The 21,495-nt window shown below is 37.3% G+C and overlaps 1 protein-coding gene across 1 annotated transcript in view; it reads right to left on the minus strand.

Moving 5' to 3' along the window:
- TMC1 (transmembrane channel like 1) overlaps positions 1–21,495 on the minus strand; it is a 70,020-nt gene that overhangs the window by 13,023 nt on the left and 35,502 nt on the right. The window contains exons 7-14 of the mRNA XM_075527292.1: positions 20,024–20,130; positions 18,668–18,766; positions 14,294–14,436; positions 11,415–11,559; positions 9,246–9,440; positions 2,047–2,226; positions 1,678–1,830; positions 125–253 (exon numbers count right to left, since the gene is read on the minus strand). Coding sequence (XP_075383407.1) covers positions 125–253; positions 1,678–1,830; positions 2,047–2,226; positions 9,246–9,440; positions 11,415–11,559; positions 14,294–14,436; positions 18,668–18,766; positions 20,024–20,130 — 1,151 coding nt within the window. The remainder of the gene's footprint in view (positions 1–124; positions 254–1,677; positions 1,831–2,046; positions 2,227–9,245; positions 9,441–11,414; positions 11,560–14,293; positions 14,437–18,667; positions 18,767–20,023; positions 20,131–21,495) is intronic.

Genomic DNA, 21,495 nt, shown 5'->3' on the forward strand with positions numbered 1-21,495 from the left:
TTTTGAAGGCGATATGTCTAGCCAACTGTTAACTCTGTAAGATTGAAAGGAAAATGTAACTTACTACTAAAATGTGAAGTGGTGATCTGATGAAGACATTTAAAACAGCAAATCAGATACTTACAAATCCGTACTCCAAGTCCCAGCACCAGCAGTAATTGAAAAACCTAACGAAGACAGCTCTCAAGAAATCACCAATTAGAATTGTGATGTATGTTGTCATCGTGTCAGAGACTGTCAGCCGCACGAATTCCTGTTAGAGCAATATTTTCTTTTAAGAGTATATTTAAGCAATTAATAATTACAATAATAACAAAATACAGAACTAGATCCTTAATTGTTCTTACCCTGCTTCAACATGGAAAAGACTCTGCTCCTCCTCTACATTCACTGATTCTGAAAAATGCCAGGAGGAAAACTGCCCCTCATTTGCTAGAGGTATCCATTGCTCTAATTTGTGCTCATATGATCAGACAAGACTTCCAGGGTATGATTTGACTGGGAAAGGCTTCCAGCCAAGATTGCTGCTATAACAGAAATCTGGGCTAATATCTTAAACTGCTTTTGATCCCTTTGACTTTGGGAAGATTAAAAAAAAATAAAAGTGAATGGCTTTTTTTCTCAAGGAGCACCAACTCCCAGTGAATATGGAGAGGAAAGAAGAAAATCCTAACAGAAATCCTCATTCCTCTACTTTTATTTCAGTAAGTCCCACTAAACCCTATTGTACCAAGCCTTACCCCTACAGCCCAAAAAGCTATTACTCTCCCTTGATCTGAAATTAAGGAGAAAATTAGTGCAGTGATGAGCTCTTCGTGTTCTTAGCTTATTGCATCAGTGAAAAGAATAGAGGGGCTGTTTTTCCTGCCTGTCTGCTCCCTGTTGGTGATTTATTCAGTCAGGAGGTAAGATTGTCAGAGTGATGGAGCAACAGCAAAAGGTGTAATTTGGTGGTGAATTCGTTCTCATGCACAAAACAATAACAATGGGGTATGATCAAATAGAGGAAAGGGGGATGTTAGAAAACTCTTTGGAAATGACATTTTATATTAATAGGTCAATAACAGTAAATGGTCAACTGAATCAAATAAAATGACTGAGCAGATTTACTATTAAATGACTTTTGTTCTTTTGCGTTATGTTACTTGGCTAAAGATAGCGAAGTACTTACTTGTGCCTTTTCAAAAGCACACTGCTGTAAGAGCTATCTTACACATATTTCCTTGTTGAGCTACTCCTTTTTTTTGTCTTTTCTATAGGTCTGTTGTAGTCAGAAACTGATATTGTCTGAGCAAAATTCTAATCAGAATTACGACATTTATTAGGGGTTGTGACAAAACCAACTTTTCAAAATTGCTAAACAGGTTTTGCAAGAAAAAGATGGGATGAGGAAGAGGAAAGTAAATGAAGAGAATAGTGAAAAGGAGGGGAGAAAAAGAAATGTTTTCAATGCTGTCGACTACCAGGAGAAATAATTCCCTACTAGACAGGGTCCAAAGAAACTAAAATAATTTTTTTCTCAACTTTTTAGCTCAGAAAAAAAGTCCCACATCTGCTTTTCCTCACATTTTCTCACCTTAATGCAACTTATTAGCAGAAATAAAGAGGGTTTAAATATCATATATTGTATCAGACTATGATCTATTTTAAAATATGAGCTTAAAGCAGTTATATTACCTGTCCTACCATTGTTTCCCAGCATGGCCCTCTGGGGACATCTGCAGGGTCCACCTGTATTGGAGGAGCAGTCGAATTTTCTGGAATAGTACCATTGTACAGACTGGCTTCCCATATTGACATGTTATATTTGACTATCTTTTCTTCTTCCAGCTAAGTAAGGAAATAAATCAGGAAAAAAAACCAACATGAGCTTGTTACCAACTCTCAACCTTTTCTACTCCAAGACTCCCATTACCAGCTCAGGCATGGACATGATTTACAGTACAGAAAGAAAAGAATGTCTTTTGCTGACATGTCTGTGACTGTCTGGAAATCCTCATCCTTGCCCAGCTACATGTTAATAGTGAAGGGAATTAAATAGCTTGCCTTGAGATTGATTTCATCCATTAGGGCAATAATGAAAGTGTAGAGATTGCCAAGAAAAAGAGCAAAGATTCGTCCCAGCTGCCATCTTAGAGCTATTCGAGGGTGGTAGTTTTCCAGAGAACTGATTACATCAAATAAAGTTGGACAGAACATTCCTAAAAGTGACATAACCATGTTCACCTGAGAGGGGGCAAAAGAAAAAAAAAAGGTTTACAGTGAAATGTTAGAGGCAAGTTCTTTTACTATTATTGATTTGGGTGGAGGGTGTATTTCCATTACTACTTTTTATTTGGTTTTTGATTTAATGAAAAAGAAAAGCCACTCTGGGAGTCACAAGATGTTTTCATAAAGGAAGAAAGAGATGAAAAGTCAGTTGTAATCTACTGCAGATGGATATATGAGACCTTTTTTTATTTTACATTTCACTTAAACATCTAAAATAATGAAATGTTAGTTATTCTGACTAGAACCTACATTTTAACCAAAATTCTATCAGAGAACTTAGAACAAGCTATTTCCAATACTGTTTTATACTACATTTCTAGCACATCTTCCCAATAGACACATAGATGTTCTATAAAAAGCATTCCTACAAAAATACTGCACTAAATTAAATTTATCTGAGATCTCACCCAAAGTTAATTCTAGATGTCACAGAATCATAGAATCATAGGATCACAGAATATCTTAAGTTGGAAGGAACATGTAAGTATTATTAAGTCCAACTCCCTGCTCCTTGCAGGACTGCCTAAAACTAAACCATATGACTAGGAGCATTGTCCAGATGCTCCTTGAACTCTGACAGGCTTGGTGCCATGACCACTTCCCTGGGGAGCCTGTTCCAGAGACCGACCACCCTCTCAGTGAAGAACCTTTTCCTCATGTCCAATCTGAACTTCCCCTGATGCAGCTTCATTCTATTTCCTTGTGTCCTATCACTGGTCACCAGAGAGAGATCATCACCTCCCCCTCCACTGCCCCCCTTGAGGAAGTTGTAGAATGCAATGGGGTCACCCCTCAGCCTTCTCTTCTCCAAGCTGAGCAAACCAAGTGACCTCAGCTGCTCCTTGTAAGCCTTGCCCTTGAGGCCTTTCACTATCTTCATCGCCCTCCTCTGGACAAGCTCTAATAGTCTGATGTCCTTCTTATATTAAGGCGCCCAAAACTGCACACAGGACTTGAGGTGGGGCCGCAGCAGTGCAGCATAGAGTGGGACAATCGCCTCCCTTGACCGGCTAGCTGTGCTGTGCTTGATGCACCCCAGGACACAGTTGGCCCTTTTGACTTCCAGGGCACACTGTTGACTCATATTCAACCTGCCATCAACCCAGACTCCCAGATCTCTTTCTGCAGGGCTGCTCTCCAGCCTCTCCCTCTCATCCCCTAGTTTGTACGTATAACCAGGATTACCCCATCCCATGTGGAGAATCTGGCACTTGCTCTTATTAAATTTCATGTGGCTGGTGATTGCCCAGCTCTATCTCAGATCTCATGTCCTCACCAAATAAGCAAATTCAAATCAACCCTGCTTCTTTCTGCCCGATTTTCTTAGGAACCTCTAATAAGATTAACTCATCATCTTAGCAGTATGGAAATGAAACCAGTTTACTGAAAACACATGGAGAAAAACAGACAACTAACTTTTATAGCAAGTTTGAAATACAACATAGCTTACAAATTCTACAGACAAGTGATGCATCCTAGTAATGTAACATTCCCACGTGATTGCTGAAAATTATTTCAAGTCTACTTGAACCTTTTGGTTCTAATTCATAGTGTCAGCCAAAAATTAAAATAACTGAAAAAGTTTAAGAGTGCAGTTATTCAATTGCAATTTAAAATAAAATTGCGTTACAAAAAGTGTGTCTTTAAGGGACTAAAAACAACAAACAAGAAACAGAAAATGTTGTCTCGATCTAAGTCACAAAGATTGTTGAAAAACACAAAGATGTTTATTTGAGATTAATCATATTAAAAAAATTAAGTAAAAATAATTTATTTAGTCAAAAAAAAAATTAATTGTTCACAGAACTCCAGTCTTCCGATTGGTCTGAAACTAGCATTTCTCATCCATGCTGGAATCCATTTTGCTAGAACTATTATAAATTTTGATAAATTTCTAACTTCTTGCTACCAAGAGAGTTAGGTCTGCTCCTGCTTCTCAGAAATGATATGGCAGCAGAAAGGCACTGCGCCAATAAATAAATTCACTCACTTACAAATATGTATATTCCCACTCTTAAAAACTTTTATCCACGAGACTGGTATTCTTAATGAAAATGACTTTCTTTTTGCTGTTTTTCTATTCTTGGTTTTTAATGAGTTCTATAGTTAATCACTGGATTTTTGCATTTGTAGGCAATCAGTAGTGCATTCTGTGCATGGCTTGTGGCACCCTGTAAGAAGTATGTAAATTTTTTTAAATGATTACAGGAATTCACTGATTTTTTTCTATGTATTTAGGTAGTGTTATTTGTAACTGGGATTACCTTGTTAAAATAACAAGAAGTCATTGTTCCCTCATAACACTCAAAAAAGAAACAACCAACCAAAAACTTGTAGCTATCATCTCTTGCAGCACTTGGGTTTATAACTGAAAAAGGCAGAATTTATATTTGAATCTCCTGTCACCTTTTACCTTATAACAGCTGTTAATATAAACCAGTTGGGTTTCATACATTAATGCTTTGAATAAATTTTCTCTTATGAGAATTGTGGATATTCCTATTTTTTGGTACTTCTAGAAGGTGATCAAAATATTGGTTATTTTTTCTTCATCATGAACTGTGTAAACTTTTTTATCTTAAAGTCTTCAAAGTATCTAACATATTTTATAACACATATTGTCTCAGTCACCATTAAACCAAAGACTTTATGCCCAATATGGTCCAAGATGGCAAAGCTGCAGGCGTCAACTACAGCCAACATGACCAATCATGAATTCTTAATATTCAAACTTATTGTAACAGTCTCTATATCCTGTTTATCAATAAAAATCTTCAGTCCTGTTGTGATACTGCTGAATCTCAAATCAGAATCCTCACTGATTCTGGTGTCTCATATCCTCCTGCAGCAACAAGTTCCAGGGGCAAATGTGTGCATAAGAGGAGATGCCCTGGGTCACACCAAAGGTTGGCCTACCCAAACAGATGCCCAGGGATGAGCAAGAACAGGGAAAACATATATGAATAATAAGTCCTAGACTCCAACTGTATTCAGTTTGGGTACTTGTTCAGTCAAGTGTGGTCTTTATGTATTTAGTAATCTCCAGAGGATTTCTCTTTCATGCCTTAGATCAGTCTTCCTTCAGACGATATAAAACTTGGCATTCATAGCACTGGCACCCACCATCTACCATTCCTTCCCTTTTGCTTTTTCTGAAGCTGGCTTCTGCTCAATTCATTCTCATACTGGAAGACATAGTGAATATGTATTTTGGAAGAAAAGATATGTCCTTTGGCCAGTTTTAAATATAGTACTGCTAACTTTATTGAAAATTTCCTTGTTGCTGCATGGGAGAGGCAGGACAGAAGTCACTGCTTTTCTTTCTCTTGAACATTCAATATTTTCTATGTTTTTATTATGTTCTGCCTTTTTTACCACTTATCTGAAGCCAGCATATTCTTTCTCTTTTGCTTCCTATCTGCATTTTTCCATGCGTTGACTATTCATGCTCCCCATCTCAAAAGCATTTCTAATTCTGCAGAAAAGACAGTATTAAGATAAGAGGTGAAATGAGGCCCAGAAACTTGCAAAGCTGAAAAGTGAGAAATTATGACAACCAAAAGTGTAATGTTTTACTGAGACAAAATGTAGCACACTGAGTTTTCAAAATCCAAAAACTATGATGGGTCCTATATTTCAAAAGTGTAAACATTTCTCATATAGTTTCATAGATATATTATCATTATATTTTTTAGTTTCTTGTGAGTGATTTTGCTGGACAAAGAAATCATCCGTTGAATCGTCCATTGAATTTTAGCCACTTCAATCTAGTTTGATTTCAGAAAGGAGATGACATAGTCTGGACTTCTTGTCAACTTGAAGCTCAGGTGCTGGAGCAGATTTTCTTCCCCTCTTTTTATCAGTGACAGTTTCACTGCTCTGTGTGACTTAAAAAACTGTGGAATGATATGCCAGAATAGGGGCAGCATGCCAGCATGCATACATGGTAGAGTTACAGTTGATAGCCAATGTGGTTTTATATTCACTATCTGCTGAGCAAATCTCAAAAGCCCTCTCTGCCCTACTGAGACAGGATTTTCCCTAAGAAAGGAACAACAACCAAGAGGCACCCTCTAATTATTAAAACTCTGGTTCAAAACAAAGTTTTTTATCTCTCTGTGACATTAACTACTCCACATACCAAGTCCTTGCATTACACTCTGAAAGCTAGAAAATTACTGCTTACATGAGCTTTTCCAGCTGCTATGAATCTGGTAAGAAATCCTGTGACTGCAATCACGTCTAAATACCAGCTCCCCAGCATATTAAACTGTGCCCACACAATATTAAATATTGAACACTAACTGCTTGTTGGTTAAATGATAAGTTAATTAAAAGTAAGTAGTCTAGCTAAAATAAATCATATCTTCTACCAGCAATGGTTGCAGTAGTCATAGATTTGCCTAGCATCTGCTCCAGAAAGACCAATTTTTCTTGTAAATACAGTTTAATTTTTTAAAAATAAATTAGCATTAAAAATTATATTTCATACTAATAAAAGCTGCCTGATCATTTCTAGAATTAAACAGAGCATTGAAAACATGGCTTAATAACTTCAATATAAATGTACTCCATGCCCACTACTAGGAACATTAAAAGTAAATAGCAGGATATTTTTGGCAAAATATCTATGGAGTTGTTTCAGCTTGCAAGACCTGAAATGTTAAAGCTATACTTTTTTTGTTGCTGGAACAAAAATTGATGTGTAAAACTTTTCTCCTCTTTGCCCAAATGTTGTTAATGATTCTGATTCAGAGAAATCAGTCTGTCTCCTCATAAGTTTTCTCTGCTTTTAAGTAGCTTTATTATTAAACAGTACAGCAATACATTTGAGAAAACAAGATACCTCAGTACCAGATAGATGCTCATACTACCTTCTAGCTCTGCAAACTATCTTCTATCAAATGAGAAAGTAAATTTTGTTCAGCAATTTTCACGCAATTTCAGAACACTTTACCAAGGGATTCAGTGGCATTATCCTCCATTTGACCAAAATTTCCACAGTCATGGGGAAATTGTCAACCACCAGGCCACAGCCATGTATGAGGAGTGATGCAAAGTCTGATGAAATCCCTTAACAGTCCCAGTCTGCCTGTTTCCACTAATTTCCTGCTCTCCATGACACACTAGACAATTTTATCTGAACTGTGATCTGACATAACTAGGTACTGCCGATACAAAGAGGGAGTTTAAAAATTTACAACATTATGATAGAGGATAGAGGAGGATAGAGAGAAAAAGGTCTTGCCCACAAAGTCACCAGTGACACTTTATTAGGCTGTGAGCTTCAGGAACAGATGATACAAAATGTATTTACCCTGGATTGCTCCAAGGACACCATAATTACATGTAAACATTTTTTAATCCCTTAATACATCCAGTGTGAGGAAAAGAAATTCCTTACAAAAGGAGCTTAATATTTTTATGAAGAATGTCAATTTTTACATACTGTTGATTGAATTGTATGTCAGAGCTGCACTTTCATTTGCTCTAAGTAATACATTAAATGCTTATGGGATTTTTTTTGATCAAAATCTCAATTCATTTATTGATGATACAAACACAAGAAAGCTTGATCTAGAAAAAAGAAAAATGTTGAAATGGCTATTACACAGAAGCCAAATATATTTATGTAATTAAATATTAATATTGAATCAAGGGCAATATTTTGTACCTCACAAATGTGTTCATTACCTGTCAATAGGAAAAATTTTTTAGCCAAATAATGGCAATGTTGCCTTATCCACTATCCTTTAGAGACACACCTGCTCCAGAGCTTAGTTCTGTGATACAGTCTCCTTAGCAGCATTTTTTTTTAAAGCAAACAAAAGTAAAACAATGAATGTAAACACACATATGTTTAACTACTTTCCAGATTGCAGCATAAACTAATATAACAGCTTTCGGTAGCACAGTTCTTGTTCGTACAAATCTGTTACCACACCCTTCAGTTGAGAGAAAGCTGAATTCTTCCTGAACTGTCTTCATCTGCTAGTCTGTTGTCACACTTAGAGCTCGTGTTGCTTTAAGCCAAGCAGTTTTGTACACGACTTTTCTTTCCCATCAGATAAAAATGTAATAACTTTTATCAAGTAACTTAACCCAATCTCAACAGCCCCATTTCTCTGGATTCCAGAGGTGGATTTCTGGTGTTTTTTACATTACTTTCTCCGTCAGGTTTTGGTGTTGAAAATAAGGATTGACTTTCCTTATTTCATTGTCACTCATCCCAACAGCTTTGTGAGGCTGGCGTCTTTTTTGTCTTACCTTAAATCAGGTATCTACCTTACACTCCAGCTCAGAAGATGAGCTTTAAGTAACAAACAGCTAGTTTTACAACATACACAGCAGTGTCTTTGCTAAGAAAGTAAAACCTGTCCAGGTTTTCATATAGCAACACTGACTTCAGGGGCTTACTGCAGACTGTTATAGCAAACACAATCACTATCACTACACACCTCTATCAGGCAGGGCTGCATCTGCTCTAGAAGAAAGCAGACTAAGCACAAAAAAAGGGTATTGGACTCTTGGACTGGGCAGCTGGAACTGGAAGGAATGCGTTTCATTCTGTTGCTACACTGCAGAATTGTATCCATGAGGCCCCAAATAACTTTGGATATGCCCACACACCAGTCAATTTGCTTGGGCCAGTCTCAGGAGGAAAGCAACAGGAGAGCAGGCTCCTTGAACAGATCTTGTAAGTCCATAGAGTGGCTGGAAAACATTCTTAAGAGTACAGAGGAGAAAATGTAAAGGCCTCAAATGAAAACTAAATACAAAGGGGCATTTGAAAGAACCAACCAAGGAATAATCATTTTAATGAAGCAGGAAACAGAGAGACAAGAACAATTCTTTTGTTAGACGTTTACCACCCACACTCAGAGTATTTAAATTCTCAGGAAAAAAAGGCAACATGCAGAGTAGAGGAACACAGTTTCAAACCACATCTATTTTAGAAATGTGCTAGCACGAACTTCATTTCTTTCCCACCACCCGTAGTTCTCCAGACCTTCCAGGGCAAATTTCTGGGATCTTCTGACAACAAAAAAGATGAGGTAGCCACTCCCAGCAAGTGTGCATAGGGCTAAGAAGTTAGCAAGAACCCTCAGGAATCTAGTCAAGTGAATATTTTCCTCTTTTCGGCTCTCCTGCTCCTCCACGATAGCTTCCTGCACTTGTTAGAAAGAAAAGAATATTATGAGTACTTTAATGGTCAAGAGCCCACATTGCTTCCCCAGTTCTTAGAAGTCAGTTAAATAAATTACAAAGATGTGAATGCACACCTGGGCTTCATGTTTTGAGATGAGCTTATATTGTCTCGTAAAATCTGTTTTGGACCCTGGTGGGCCCTGGGGTTTTGGCTCCCCAGAGTCTGCTTTGCTTCTGTTGAGTGCGTCCCCACTGAGTCTCGTTACACCTGCACTCGTGTGCCAAAAAGAAACCAGCATGTTCTGTCAGCTTGCGAGGTGCTATGAGGCTGAGTGACCCACCCAGGATAAATGTGTGACTAGCTGCCAGAAAAGGAACTGTCACGCTTTTAAAATGTGCCTTTGTGAGAAAAAAGCAATTCAGAAGGAAAGTAAAGACAGTTTAGATGCCAAAAAAGGCAAACAGTGCTCTGCTTCAGACTGCAGAATAAAATGTTTGCCCCACATTTACCCTTAGCCAGGACTGATAAATATTAAGACTCTGGTGTAACTATAATCTCCAGCTCCTACTTTTGCCAGCAGAAAGAGCTTTTGCTCTGAAGTGTCCTCGTGAAAAGGGAGTTTGGTTACAGCTTATCACTTTGGTATAGAGATCAGTTGCCCAGAGGGGAAGCTGAACTCCTGCATTGTAATAATTACTCTGCATGGCTCTGCTTTTCTTATGACTGGTGTTTGTTACATAAATGAAAGGAGATTGCAGCAGCTCTTGAGCAAAACTCCCATGACCTCACCCAAGCCAGACTTCATCCTTTCTTTCTGAGGTTCCTTGCTCGTTTGCAAAGATCACAGTACAGCTTCATAAGTTTATTTCTCAAAATTAAGTCTGTCTCAACTGATTTGTATTCTTCTCCAAAGAGCTTTCCAGCAACTGACCTTAGTAGGCGGGCAGGGAAAGCTCACACAGTTCCAGTGCTTTCAGTCAGTATTTCTTCAGTATTTGTTTTCCTGGGACCTTTTATTTCTCCTGACTTGGAGTACAGTTATCTTTTATGCCTGCAGCTGGGAGTGCGGGCAGGGTGAGGGGGTATATTGGCTGTAACACCATTATAGAAACGAAGGGTGTTGTGCGCGATTGGGTAGAGCAGCTAGTGCTTGGTCCTCTAGCTCTCACGCTGTATGTTGTCAGTGTGACTGCAAGTCTAGCATCTTGTTCATTACCTGGCAACACCTTGTCAGTGTATTCCCTATACATTATTACACTCAAGATTAAATTTTCCCACATGCTGCGCTGCTGTGTCCCAGTGACCCCAGTGTAGAAACACAATCTTTAACATTCAACTGATAGAATATATGCCTTTCACTCTTCTCACAGCGGTGCATCTCGCATCCTGCCCCAGATTCCTCACACAATGACTCGCGAAATCAACATACATACCCTATAAACTGAAAAGAGGCCTAAGAACACCTTGTATTGCCTTGCAAACTGTGTGTTTTTTCTTACTGAAAAGCAAATACACACTCAAAATTCTGGGGCCAATTCTTTTGACATGATGAATAGCCCTTTATAGGTGATCCTATTGCTTTATCTCATGGTATCTCTTCAGTGTAGCAAGAGAAGATGATAATGTGAGGCTGGCAAAATGTCACCAGCATTTTAAAAAAAAGTTTTTCAGACAAGCGCCATAGAAACTGGAAGCCATCAGAGATGAGAAAAATGAAAAGATTATCTTTACAGTAGAATCATTTTTCTAAAACTAGTACTGCAGTCACAGAGTGGCTGCAGTCACAAAAGATGCCATTAATGCTTTTTCTTCCACAATCAAAAGTAAAAAATTAAGACGGCAAGGCACAAAGACCCAGACTCAGAAGGGTACAGAGCTGCGAATTCTAGTTTAAGCTTCTAGGCCTCAGGCACAGCTAATACTTGACCTTATTTCCACTGATTCACACCAGTATGAAAGACAAATCAGGTCTCCTTAGTGAGCTCTATTTTACCTTAAAGCTTGTTGTGATGGAGGCAAACTTATTATCTGCTGTCTCAGGATTGCCAATCAAGTAGTCCCAGCTTGTGAACATTTTCCAGCTGAAATTAAAACTAGTATCATCCCCACCACCGTCTTCATTTGCATTCCTTGCCATTCTACAAAAGCCAGAAAGACACAGGAAGACCTTGTCAGAACTAGTTCTGCTATGTGAGCATGATTTTTAAATTGTTCCTAAATTCTAACATTGTTCTGAAAAAAACTATATTGCAGTCAGACATGTTATTCTAAATCTAGAAAGTTCAGTCTGAAACAAGAGAGAAGGATGGAGATTTTCATATTTAGACAATTTGTGAGCTCAGAACACACATTTTGATGAGAAAGAATGAATTTATTTCATAACACCTCAGAGAAACTCTGCTGGATAAGAAACTCAATAGGAAAACAATATCAAGAAGTTCTCTCAAATAGAAAGCTGCAGAGCACCCTGAACTGCAACAGATTTTATTACAGACTTCACAAAGAGAAAAAAAGAATTCTAAAACAACAAGCCAGAACAAAACCTGGTTATAACATACAAAAGTAGCACTAATACAGCTTGCTATCTTCCCTTTCATCTCCTATGCACTTATAAACAAGATTTATAACAGTATCCAGAAACACCAAATTATTTCTGCAGTGATTTGTCTTAATCTTGAGTACTAACTTCTCTATTTCAAAGTGTTGTCATTCATGTATTAATAGTAGTCTTGCTTCTGCATACTTATCTCTTAATTCAAACCATTAAGCACAAGGATAGAGTATATTGGTAGGGCACAAACCATTTAGCCTTCAGTATTCTATTGATTTCTTGGTCAGGAAAAGGCAATGCCTATTTTAAAGATCACTAATGCAGTAGAGTTATGTTATTAATATCAATACATTCTACATACCACATTTTTAGCAGTAAAATACATACTTTCAAATCTAGAAAGAGAATAGTAAGTAAATAATACAGAAAATCCTTCTGAACTGTCCTAAACCGATACCAGGGTTGTTTTTTTTTGTTTTACTGCTCATATACAGAAGGGACAGAGATAATGAAAGGTTCTTGGTAGGATCTGCCCTGCTGCTGGTTTCTAGACTAAAATAATTCCTTCTCAAGAGTTCTTAATGAAATAGTGAACAGTCTTGTGGTTAGGATACCATTTCTGTGAGACCAGAAATGTTTCAATTTTATATTATGTACTGGAAGAGCTGCGGAGAGGAGCCCTAAATCTAAGTATTTCCTCTAAATAGAATAATAGTGCTTATAATCCTCACTACCTCTTTCACGTAGATATTCCCTCTTCCAGATCTCAGTCAATAGCAGAAAAATCATAGCAGCTCCTGTTACACTGCTTTTAGTTTCTGTGCCCACCGTGTTGCTTTTTGGAGAAATAGTAAAGAGCAGAAGACTGCAAGAACTGCTCATAATATTACGTAAATATTGATCAGCATTACTGTCACATGGCCAGATGGGAAGTTATCACGTACAACGTGTTTTTTCCTCAAGGATATTCCTTTGTTTGAGCCACAGGGATTTTCTGCTAGAAGGAATTTTTCTTTCTGGTCTGGATGACAGTCATTGAAATACAATTGTCTGAGATTAAGATTTTTCTAATCTTCACCAGTACATTATCAAAAATATTTTAAAATATATTTTTGAGCTAAACCAATTACAGTTTTATTGCAGTAGTTTGTTCCTCCTCCAAAAATACATATATGTAACTGAAGACTTTTTTTTCTTCTGAAATGCTTCTTGCCCTATGCAGGAAACCATGCAATATTCGAAAAACAGAACATGAGTTAATCTAGGGCTCATGCAAGTGAAAAATACTGACTTCAGCACAAAACAGTGGAAATAGATTAACTGCAGTTTTCTCTATATTCACAAGTGTCCTTGAATCTTGACCTGCAATCTTCTGATTTTTTTCACCATAGGCATCTTTTAAAGCTACCACTATAGCTAACTGTATTGTTGTGGCAGCTGGTCACCTTGCTTGAATCAAGAGTATTAAACATTGTATTGATTGGCGGCCTATCTCCTTAGAAACTATCAGAATTATCACAGTTTATTCCAATAGTGAATTTGGCTAAAAAATAATAATTTTATTTCATTTAAATTCTGATCCTAAGGCAAAATTCAAGTCCAGAATTTAAGACCCAAAAGGCTAATATATCACCAGTTGTACTGCTTAGGGCCCGTTTCACTTACCCCTATGCTTCCTACTGTTTTAACATTATGTTCTTAACATTATATTAAGCATAGTTTTCACACTGCTGGAGATTATTTTGCATTCCACAGAACATTAAACCCTTACAATGGCCAGTAACATTAGTTCTTCTACACCAGTGTGCAAATGTGACCTAACCACTATAGTCTTGCTGAGAATAATTTACTGCTGACTGTGAGTTACACACAGAATTATTTGCCATATGTTTCTTTTCTCTCTTGCCTTCTTTCTTCATAAAAGAATTTAACTCACATAAGGTACCATTAAAGGTAGAACAATTGAATTTCCTGCATGTTAGCTGACATTCTGCTAGAGGCACAGTATTATGAAAAGATGGGCTGATAGCTCTGTTCCTTATTTTATGCATTCAGTTTTCATTTTGAAGTTGCAGGAGGGAAGTGTTATGTTATTTCAGTAAAGATTTTTTCCCACTTCCACAACACTGCAACAGAGCTGCTGGTGCAGAACAATAGATAAATAAACACAGGCTGAAGGAATCTTACATGACTTTGACCTTGCACTTGATCTTGCATTTTTCTGCCTTTACAATTATCATCTTTTAAAAAGTCTCAGTGATCAACAGTGGAATTATCTGCCTTTTTGAATGTACATTATTCCAAAGCCAAGGAGAACTTACGTTCGAATGACAATCATAAAGCTGTAGCCAATAGTCCCAACGCCAACAAGGAAATACGAAAGAGGCATCCTGAACTTGAGCCATCCAATTGTCCTCTGGTTATTATAGTAACCATAAAAGAGTACAGAATACTGTGCAAAGCCCTGAAAAGTCAGCAAAAATTATAATGTCATGTCAGTTAAATATGGACGTAATCAGAAATTGTACCAATAGCAATGTATTGAAACATTCATCTAAATGCATTCAAAACAGTTGTAAGCATCGCTATAATAAATCTCACAGGATGGAAAATCTCTCCTTTCATTTAGAAAGACTTAGAATATTTCATGTCAACTTTCAAATCTTTTCTCTTTAAAACTCTTCATGGGAAATCCATCTACGATTTAATGGGTCAAAACTTTTTCATCCACATACTTGTTGTAAAGACAAAAACATTTCTGTTTACAAAATTTTTTGTACAAGTTACTTGCAGATAAAATGCCAGATTTTTAACTTAATTTTCACATTTCTAAAATTTACTTGCATAGTCTATTTGATATAAAATTCTCATACACCTTCTCTGTCTAGCAATGTTGTCTGCTATTCATTGGGTGATCATTCAATATATGTTAAACAGTAGTTAGTTGCATTTTATGGATAATTATTCAGTATGCAGGTTTTTTTACACTTAGACTGGAGCCTGTAAAAAGTGCAATGTAAGTGTACCTTCCTTCTCAGCAATTCAAAGTGTATCTCCTTTTCTAAGAATCTTAATGACAATTACCCTCTCTTCTACAGGTCATATTACTGATTTTTCAAAATAATTACTAGTACATTATTAACTGTAAGGAATTGCTGGTATCTAAAATGATCCAAATAGCTAAAACTTCCTCAGATTAGAGCAAGAACTCACCTCCTAGAAGACTATATCCAGAACCTTTACAAGGACAGCTCAGCACAAGCACAGCAATGGCAAAGCTCCAGCTGGATGTAATGATTTCAAGTCAAATACAGGGTATTTGACCATGTAATTGGCGGATAGACTATGCATTACTTCTTTGACACTAATACAGTAAGCTGAGGGTTTTGTGAAGTAAAAAAGCCATTTACTTCCCTTTTGCTTTTCAGCTGCTTATTTTACTTAAAATCAGTAACATCTTTCTCATATACTATTGCAAAACATGCACTTAGTTTATTGTAGTTCTTACTATATATGAAATGTCAGTGTTATCTGAAAAACCTAATTCACAATTCTAAGCTGAAAATGAAATATTAATATATGATAAACAGAAATATTATTCAAAATGCCTTGATTTGGTAATCAACATATCTTCTTTTTCTTCATATCAGACTAGCTTTGAGAGATGTGCCTACACATAACAGATAACAGTATGTTCTTCTCTGATAAGGGAAATATTGTTAAAGAACACATTTATTTCTAATTACTAGTAAAACATTACACCAGTCAGGACATATTCAAATTCAATAGTATGTCTTTTGCATCTTTTTGCTCATTAAAGCATCCTATAATCCCATCTTAGCCCAGCTTTCAACACAGCCTAACGCGGCTCTGGAGAGCCTTTTGGATCCCTCAGATTATTAAAATGCTTTTTAAGTTGCTGTGTTCTGCAAAGTCAGAGATAATTCCTCCACTGCGTGTCATTCAGTATGTTGTTTCCTGGGCTTTGCCTGCTGCATTTCACCATAAGACTTGAAACATCTTTAGCTGTGCACATGTACACATGCATGGAAGATCTCTTTCACTCCTTTCTGAGCCTAACATAAAAGAAGGGTGAGATAAGAATATCGGTCAAATGCTTTATTGTAATGAGCCTTGAGAGACTGATTTTTTTAGGTTTGGATTCTTATCTGAACTGTAAAATAGACAACGTTAAAACTGAATTCCATGTAAAATGTATCTAGATCCAAAACTGTTTCTCTTTGCCATGTCAGTGAAATGATTACAATTTCAGGCCAAAAAAGCAAAAGATATGTCGAGCTCATCTTTTCTTTACTGTCTTAAAGGTTGGTGGGGTTTTGCATTTTTTTTTAGGATGAAATAATGTTGCTGATATGGGTTCATTTCTTTGTAACTTACTTGGTAGCATACAAGAACTGCTAGCAGATGAAAGATACTATTTCCTGTGCTGTATAATTCAAGATGTCATTGTCTTCAGTGAGTATTTGTCAATCTGACATGCCTCAAGAAAATTCTTTTTTCCCCTCAATATTTCAGGGGATCCATCTCTTTCACTGCCCTATTCTGTGTTTATTACCTTTGCATTTGCTCCTTGTGTTAACTGCTACTCTGTTATTTACTGTACTTTATTCTTCAGAGCTGTCAGATCCTGTTTCTGAATGTTATTATAAACTTCCCCTCTCTTTCCACCATCTGTCTTCATTCATCTTTTCTCAAATATGTTTATTTTAAAACTTTGTTCCCATTTGCTGTATAAAGCTCTTCTAGTCTCTGTTCTCTTTACAAAATCTCCAAGTTACTATGATTCCTTTTTCTCCACTGTCTCCCTGATGTTTTAATTTCTCATTTTATAATGTCGTCATCTTTATCTAACTTCCCAGCTACATGTCTAGATGTATTCTTCCTGTCATTCAAATACACAACTCCTGATGAACCAGATGCAATGTCATTTTATGCAGCAGTCATTCCAAAATGTTACATACGTGGCTTTTTAGAAAGATCCTCCCATGCTTTTGTATCAAAGGAGGGTCCATCACTTTATGTGGCAAAATAAAGCAGAAGTAATCTGTTCACTTTACATACCTTCATAGTCAGAAGACAGACAAACATTGTAATTTCTATCTCTTATTATATTATTTTCTTTAAATTCAGTTGTCTACAGCTAATAAGCCTGAAAGATTTGCTTGTAAATGAGAAAATGGGTATATCCAGTCAAGTTTTTTCCAATGTTCTGTCATCTTAACAACCTGATTCTTCCTCCACTGAAGACTGAAAATAGAGCCAAGGAAGGTAAATAAAGGACCAAAATCTGGCATCATCTGAATCTCCACACGAAGGTATTGAGCTGCAAACCAAGGGATCCTGTTTGAGATCTGCATGTCACAAGATTAGGGATCTCTCCACAACTTAACTATACTAAAAGGTGGCAATAATAATGAGAAGCATAGACGCTGTACTGTTTTTCTGTTTCATCAGGAGAGATCAGAGCTGACCCCCTGTTGGAAAGGGGACAGGTATGAAAATCTGCCTGTGCCCCTCCTGGGATTGCCTGTGTAGAGCCCCATAGCCTGCATAGTTCTCCTCACTGGCACGGGTGGAATGGGACCTCACATGCGCCAAACCTACATGGAGAGGCCACTTTCAGATGAGTCGTTCTGCAGGCAGCTGGAGAGGCTGAGCTGTGAACTGGGGGAACCTGCACCTGAGTTTATTTTTCCAAGAAATGGGTCTGCTTCCAACATCATATTCATGCTTTCTGTTGCTAAAACCACTCAAGTGCTGAAAGAGATGTATATGCATAACTCTTTAAAACTCTTGGTACTTCTTACAGAAGGGAAAGAGTGCAGCAGGTTGAGAACACAGTTCAGTGGATGCTGCTTCCATTAATCTGAAGGAAAACCTTAACTAGACAGTTGCACCCTTTCACAGGTGAAGAGTACCTTTTGATGACATTGCACGCCATAGAGAAACCTAACAGCCTTCTGAGCAACATATTGTAATACCAAATTTATCATCAGCTGACTTTATGCAAAATTATACTATCTTTATATAAAGAGGCCAACTAGAGAGACAGGCCACGTGCAAAATTAGATAAAACTGTTGTTTTCAGGAAGAAAAAGCAGTATGACATATTTAGGAATATACCATTAGCTTGTCAGTACAGGAGGTATAAATCCACAGGCTAGACTGGGCATCAGATCAATGATAAAGAATTAAGACATGCTTCTCAATTCAGCTAAAATATATGCATATTCTATAAGACTGAGAAAAACTAAAAATAGCATTCTTTTTTTTAGAGAAAGCCTACAAAGCACATTATTGGAATTTCTTTTCTTTTTTCTTATTCACACTGCATCCTCAAATTCAGAACCTTAATCATATAAAAACAGACGACCAAATTCACTCTTAAGAAATGGAAAGTCAGTACGCAGGGATGTGAATTCAGCTTTGAGACTTTTTCCCATGTGTCTTTGGATTACTGCACATACTGAAATGTGCGTGTGGACATTGAGCTTCATTATATATTTTGGCAGAAGGAAATATCTATACTCGGAAATTGTGAAAAAAATATGTAAATTAATTCTTTTGCCATTTTCTCCTGAAATATTTCACTTATGTCATTAAATAATGACATAAAAGCCCATAATAATCAAAGAGTCATGTGAATATGGAGCATTGCAAGTTTATGCACTTACACTAAAATCCCAGAGAGTAGCAAAATTCATAGCACTTGCTTCTTCAGCTCTTGGGACAGTTTTTCTAGGTAAAGAGCCATATGGCTTCCCCATCAAAGCCTGGAACCAAAAATGAGAGCAATTTACATTTTAAAGCAAAATACCAACACAGGGAAGGGATAGTGATCTGTCATTTCTTGTTTTATGCTCCTAAACTCCTTAGTGAGGATGACCTACTTCTCCAATTCTTTTCACTGCTCCTCACATTAATGATTGAAACTGTGCTTAAAGTATGCATTAATGGTGTTTTCTGAATTTAAAGTGATGTTCCACTAGTATCAATGGATTGTCAAACTGTGCCGCTTACATTCAAAGGCAACATAGAAGTCCAAATTCCTCTGATGAGTGGTGTTTGTCTTACAGACAAGACCAGAAGATTTATTTTTCTTGCATTATGGATTTTATTGTTTTTTTAATTGAAATATATGGGAAGATGTTAGCAATCCAGTTTTTGGATTCTGAGAGTTCCACTGCTGCTGGCGAGATGCTTGCTCAGCCACTATATATGTCCTCAAGGGGTCCTTTCCAGTCTTTACCCTAAAACTGGTGGGCATTTTCTCTGTTTTGGCTTCAGTGGAAGTTGGATCATGCTACTGAAATGCTGTACTAGGCAGCTGTTGGAAATTCCTACCCGACTCTCCCATCTGCTTACTAGAAGATCAGTAAAAGGATGTGGAATAGTGAAATCAGGAAGATGTCACAGTACTTTTAATTCCATATAAGCCCTCTTTTTAGGAAGACAATATGGTGGTTCAAGAGAACTAGAAAAATATTAAATTTCACAGAAGTGATTTCTGCTTGAATTACATCTGCCTTGAGCAGCGTTATTAACAGTGGTGCTGCACACGGCGCAAAACTTGAGGTGTCTCTCTCGTGACTTTACAGCCCTGTTGGGCCTTATCAGCATGTGAGTATTAAGGCAACTGAAAAGGATCCATGGTGCCTCAGAGGCCTGAAATGTATCTTTCTATTGCAATGCACTTTTTAGTCAAGATAATCCACTTGGCTGCTTCTTAGTCTCAGTTCCTCTCCTTAGTTCTCCATAGAAAAAACAGAACTTTAGCACCATCCCAGACCATGGGAAAACATTTTTAGGACACAACCCTATATACATTTTTCAGTCGTGTCTATTTCAAGACATCTCTCTGTAGAGACAACTGTCCACAAAGTACATCTTTACAGCCTTAGTACACTTAATACTTTTAAAAGGAGCATAAAGAAATTACGAATTTATTTAAAGGTCCAGTCCTATGAAATCTCACTGCAAACACAGAAATTCACATAACAATTCTCAATGATAATTTAAAAGATCCCCACCTCAGGCACCATTACAAGTCCAAAGGTCAGTCCAAAGAGAATCATGTTTATTCCGTACATCCAGCGCAAGAATATGAAATAAGATGCTACTGATGAGCCAAAGTGACCTATGAAAACATGAGATGTGAAAATAGGGCAGGTAAGTTAGTCCTCTTACATTATTTTACTTTAAGATGAAGATGACCGAAGTTTATTTAAAATAAATAAAATCAGAGGAGGCTTTTCATTTTCTTTATTACCATAATTTTAATAACTTTTGTCCAGATTGCATACTAGCATTCACTGATGTGGCAGAGAAAAGAGAAAAAAAAAAATTATTTATACATAGTATTTAGGGTCATGTAAAAGCTGTGATATTTACTAATATTAAATCCTCTAGCGGCAGGATTCAAAGCAAATCATACTTTTTTTTCTTTTTTTTGGTCTGATGTGGATTGTAAGCATTCCTGACATGTTAAGTGAGCACCAGCCCAGGTTTAAGAGGAAGCAGCACAGAATTAGCCAGTGGGGATAGTCTTTCCAAGGGCACAAAATGTGTGTTAAGTGCTGTTATTGGAGTGATCACGAGAGTTGTTCACAAGCGAAGAACAAAAAGATCTGGAAGTGTTTGTACCCTTTCTTTCTCTTACTTTGTTATTTATGTGTTCCACCCACACCCAGGTGTGGAGGCAGTCCCATCACCAGGTGCACAGATGAAGCCTTGATCTCCACTCGCTCTAGACCCCTGACCCAGACCTCTGCAAAGAACAGGAGGCTGCAGGGGAAACAGTGTGCACTAAGGGCCTGATTTGACCAACACTCTGCAAGTCAGGCCAAACAGAAATAACAGTTCAAAATCAACCCCAGCTTGCTGCAGCACAGCTCTGCTGAATATAGGACCGCTGGCAGTCGTGCTCATCTGTCTGTCAGGGTTAGCAAAATACCAGATTTCAGTTCAGTTACCAGTCATTTGCAGGGAAAAAAGTGACCTTCCAACAGGTTTTTCACACACAGTCTAGTTAGGCAGTCTGATGCACTCTGATGGCAAATAATGAGAAGCAAATCTCTCTGTTCAGAGGAGTTTGCATTGGTATTTCCAAACTGTTTTGCAAGCCTTGTAACAGATTCTTCCATTCTGTAAAATGAGGTTAACATGGCTGGTGCTATTTGGGGCATATATATGCACATTTTACTATAACAACAAAATCAGTAGAAAATTTAATATGCTTAAACTGTCATAACCCCAGAGTATAAACAGAGACTGACTAGTAAGAAGCATCTATCAGGGCTGTGCAAAGGGAGGAACAAGCCATTCTGTCAGGGATTTCAGCATTTCAAATCTTCTTTATTCACAGTTCAGAATGAAACCACAATTTTGAAATTTTGCATGAAGAAGTAGCCAATCTTAGCAGTGGCCTACATAGTGGGAAGTCTGGGTAGAGGCATAAAGCAAGAGACTGAGTTAGTCAATCTGGCTGTGATATGCCGATTAC

Source organism: Mycteria americana, chromosome Z (genome assembly GCF_035582795.1).
Source record: "Mycteria americana isolate JAX WOST 10 ecotype Jacksonville Zoo and Gardens chromosome Z, USCA_MyAme_1.0, whole genome shotgun sequence".
In the NCBI taxonomy this organism is placed as follows: domain Eukaryota; kingdom Metazoa; phylum Chordata; class Aves; order Ciconiiformes; family Ciconiidae; genus Mycteria; species Mycteria americana.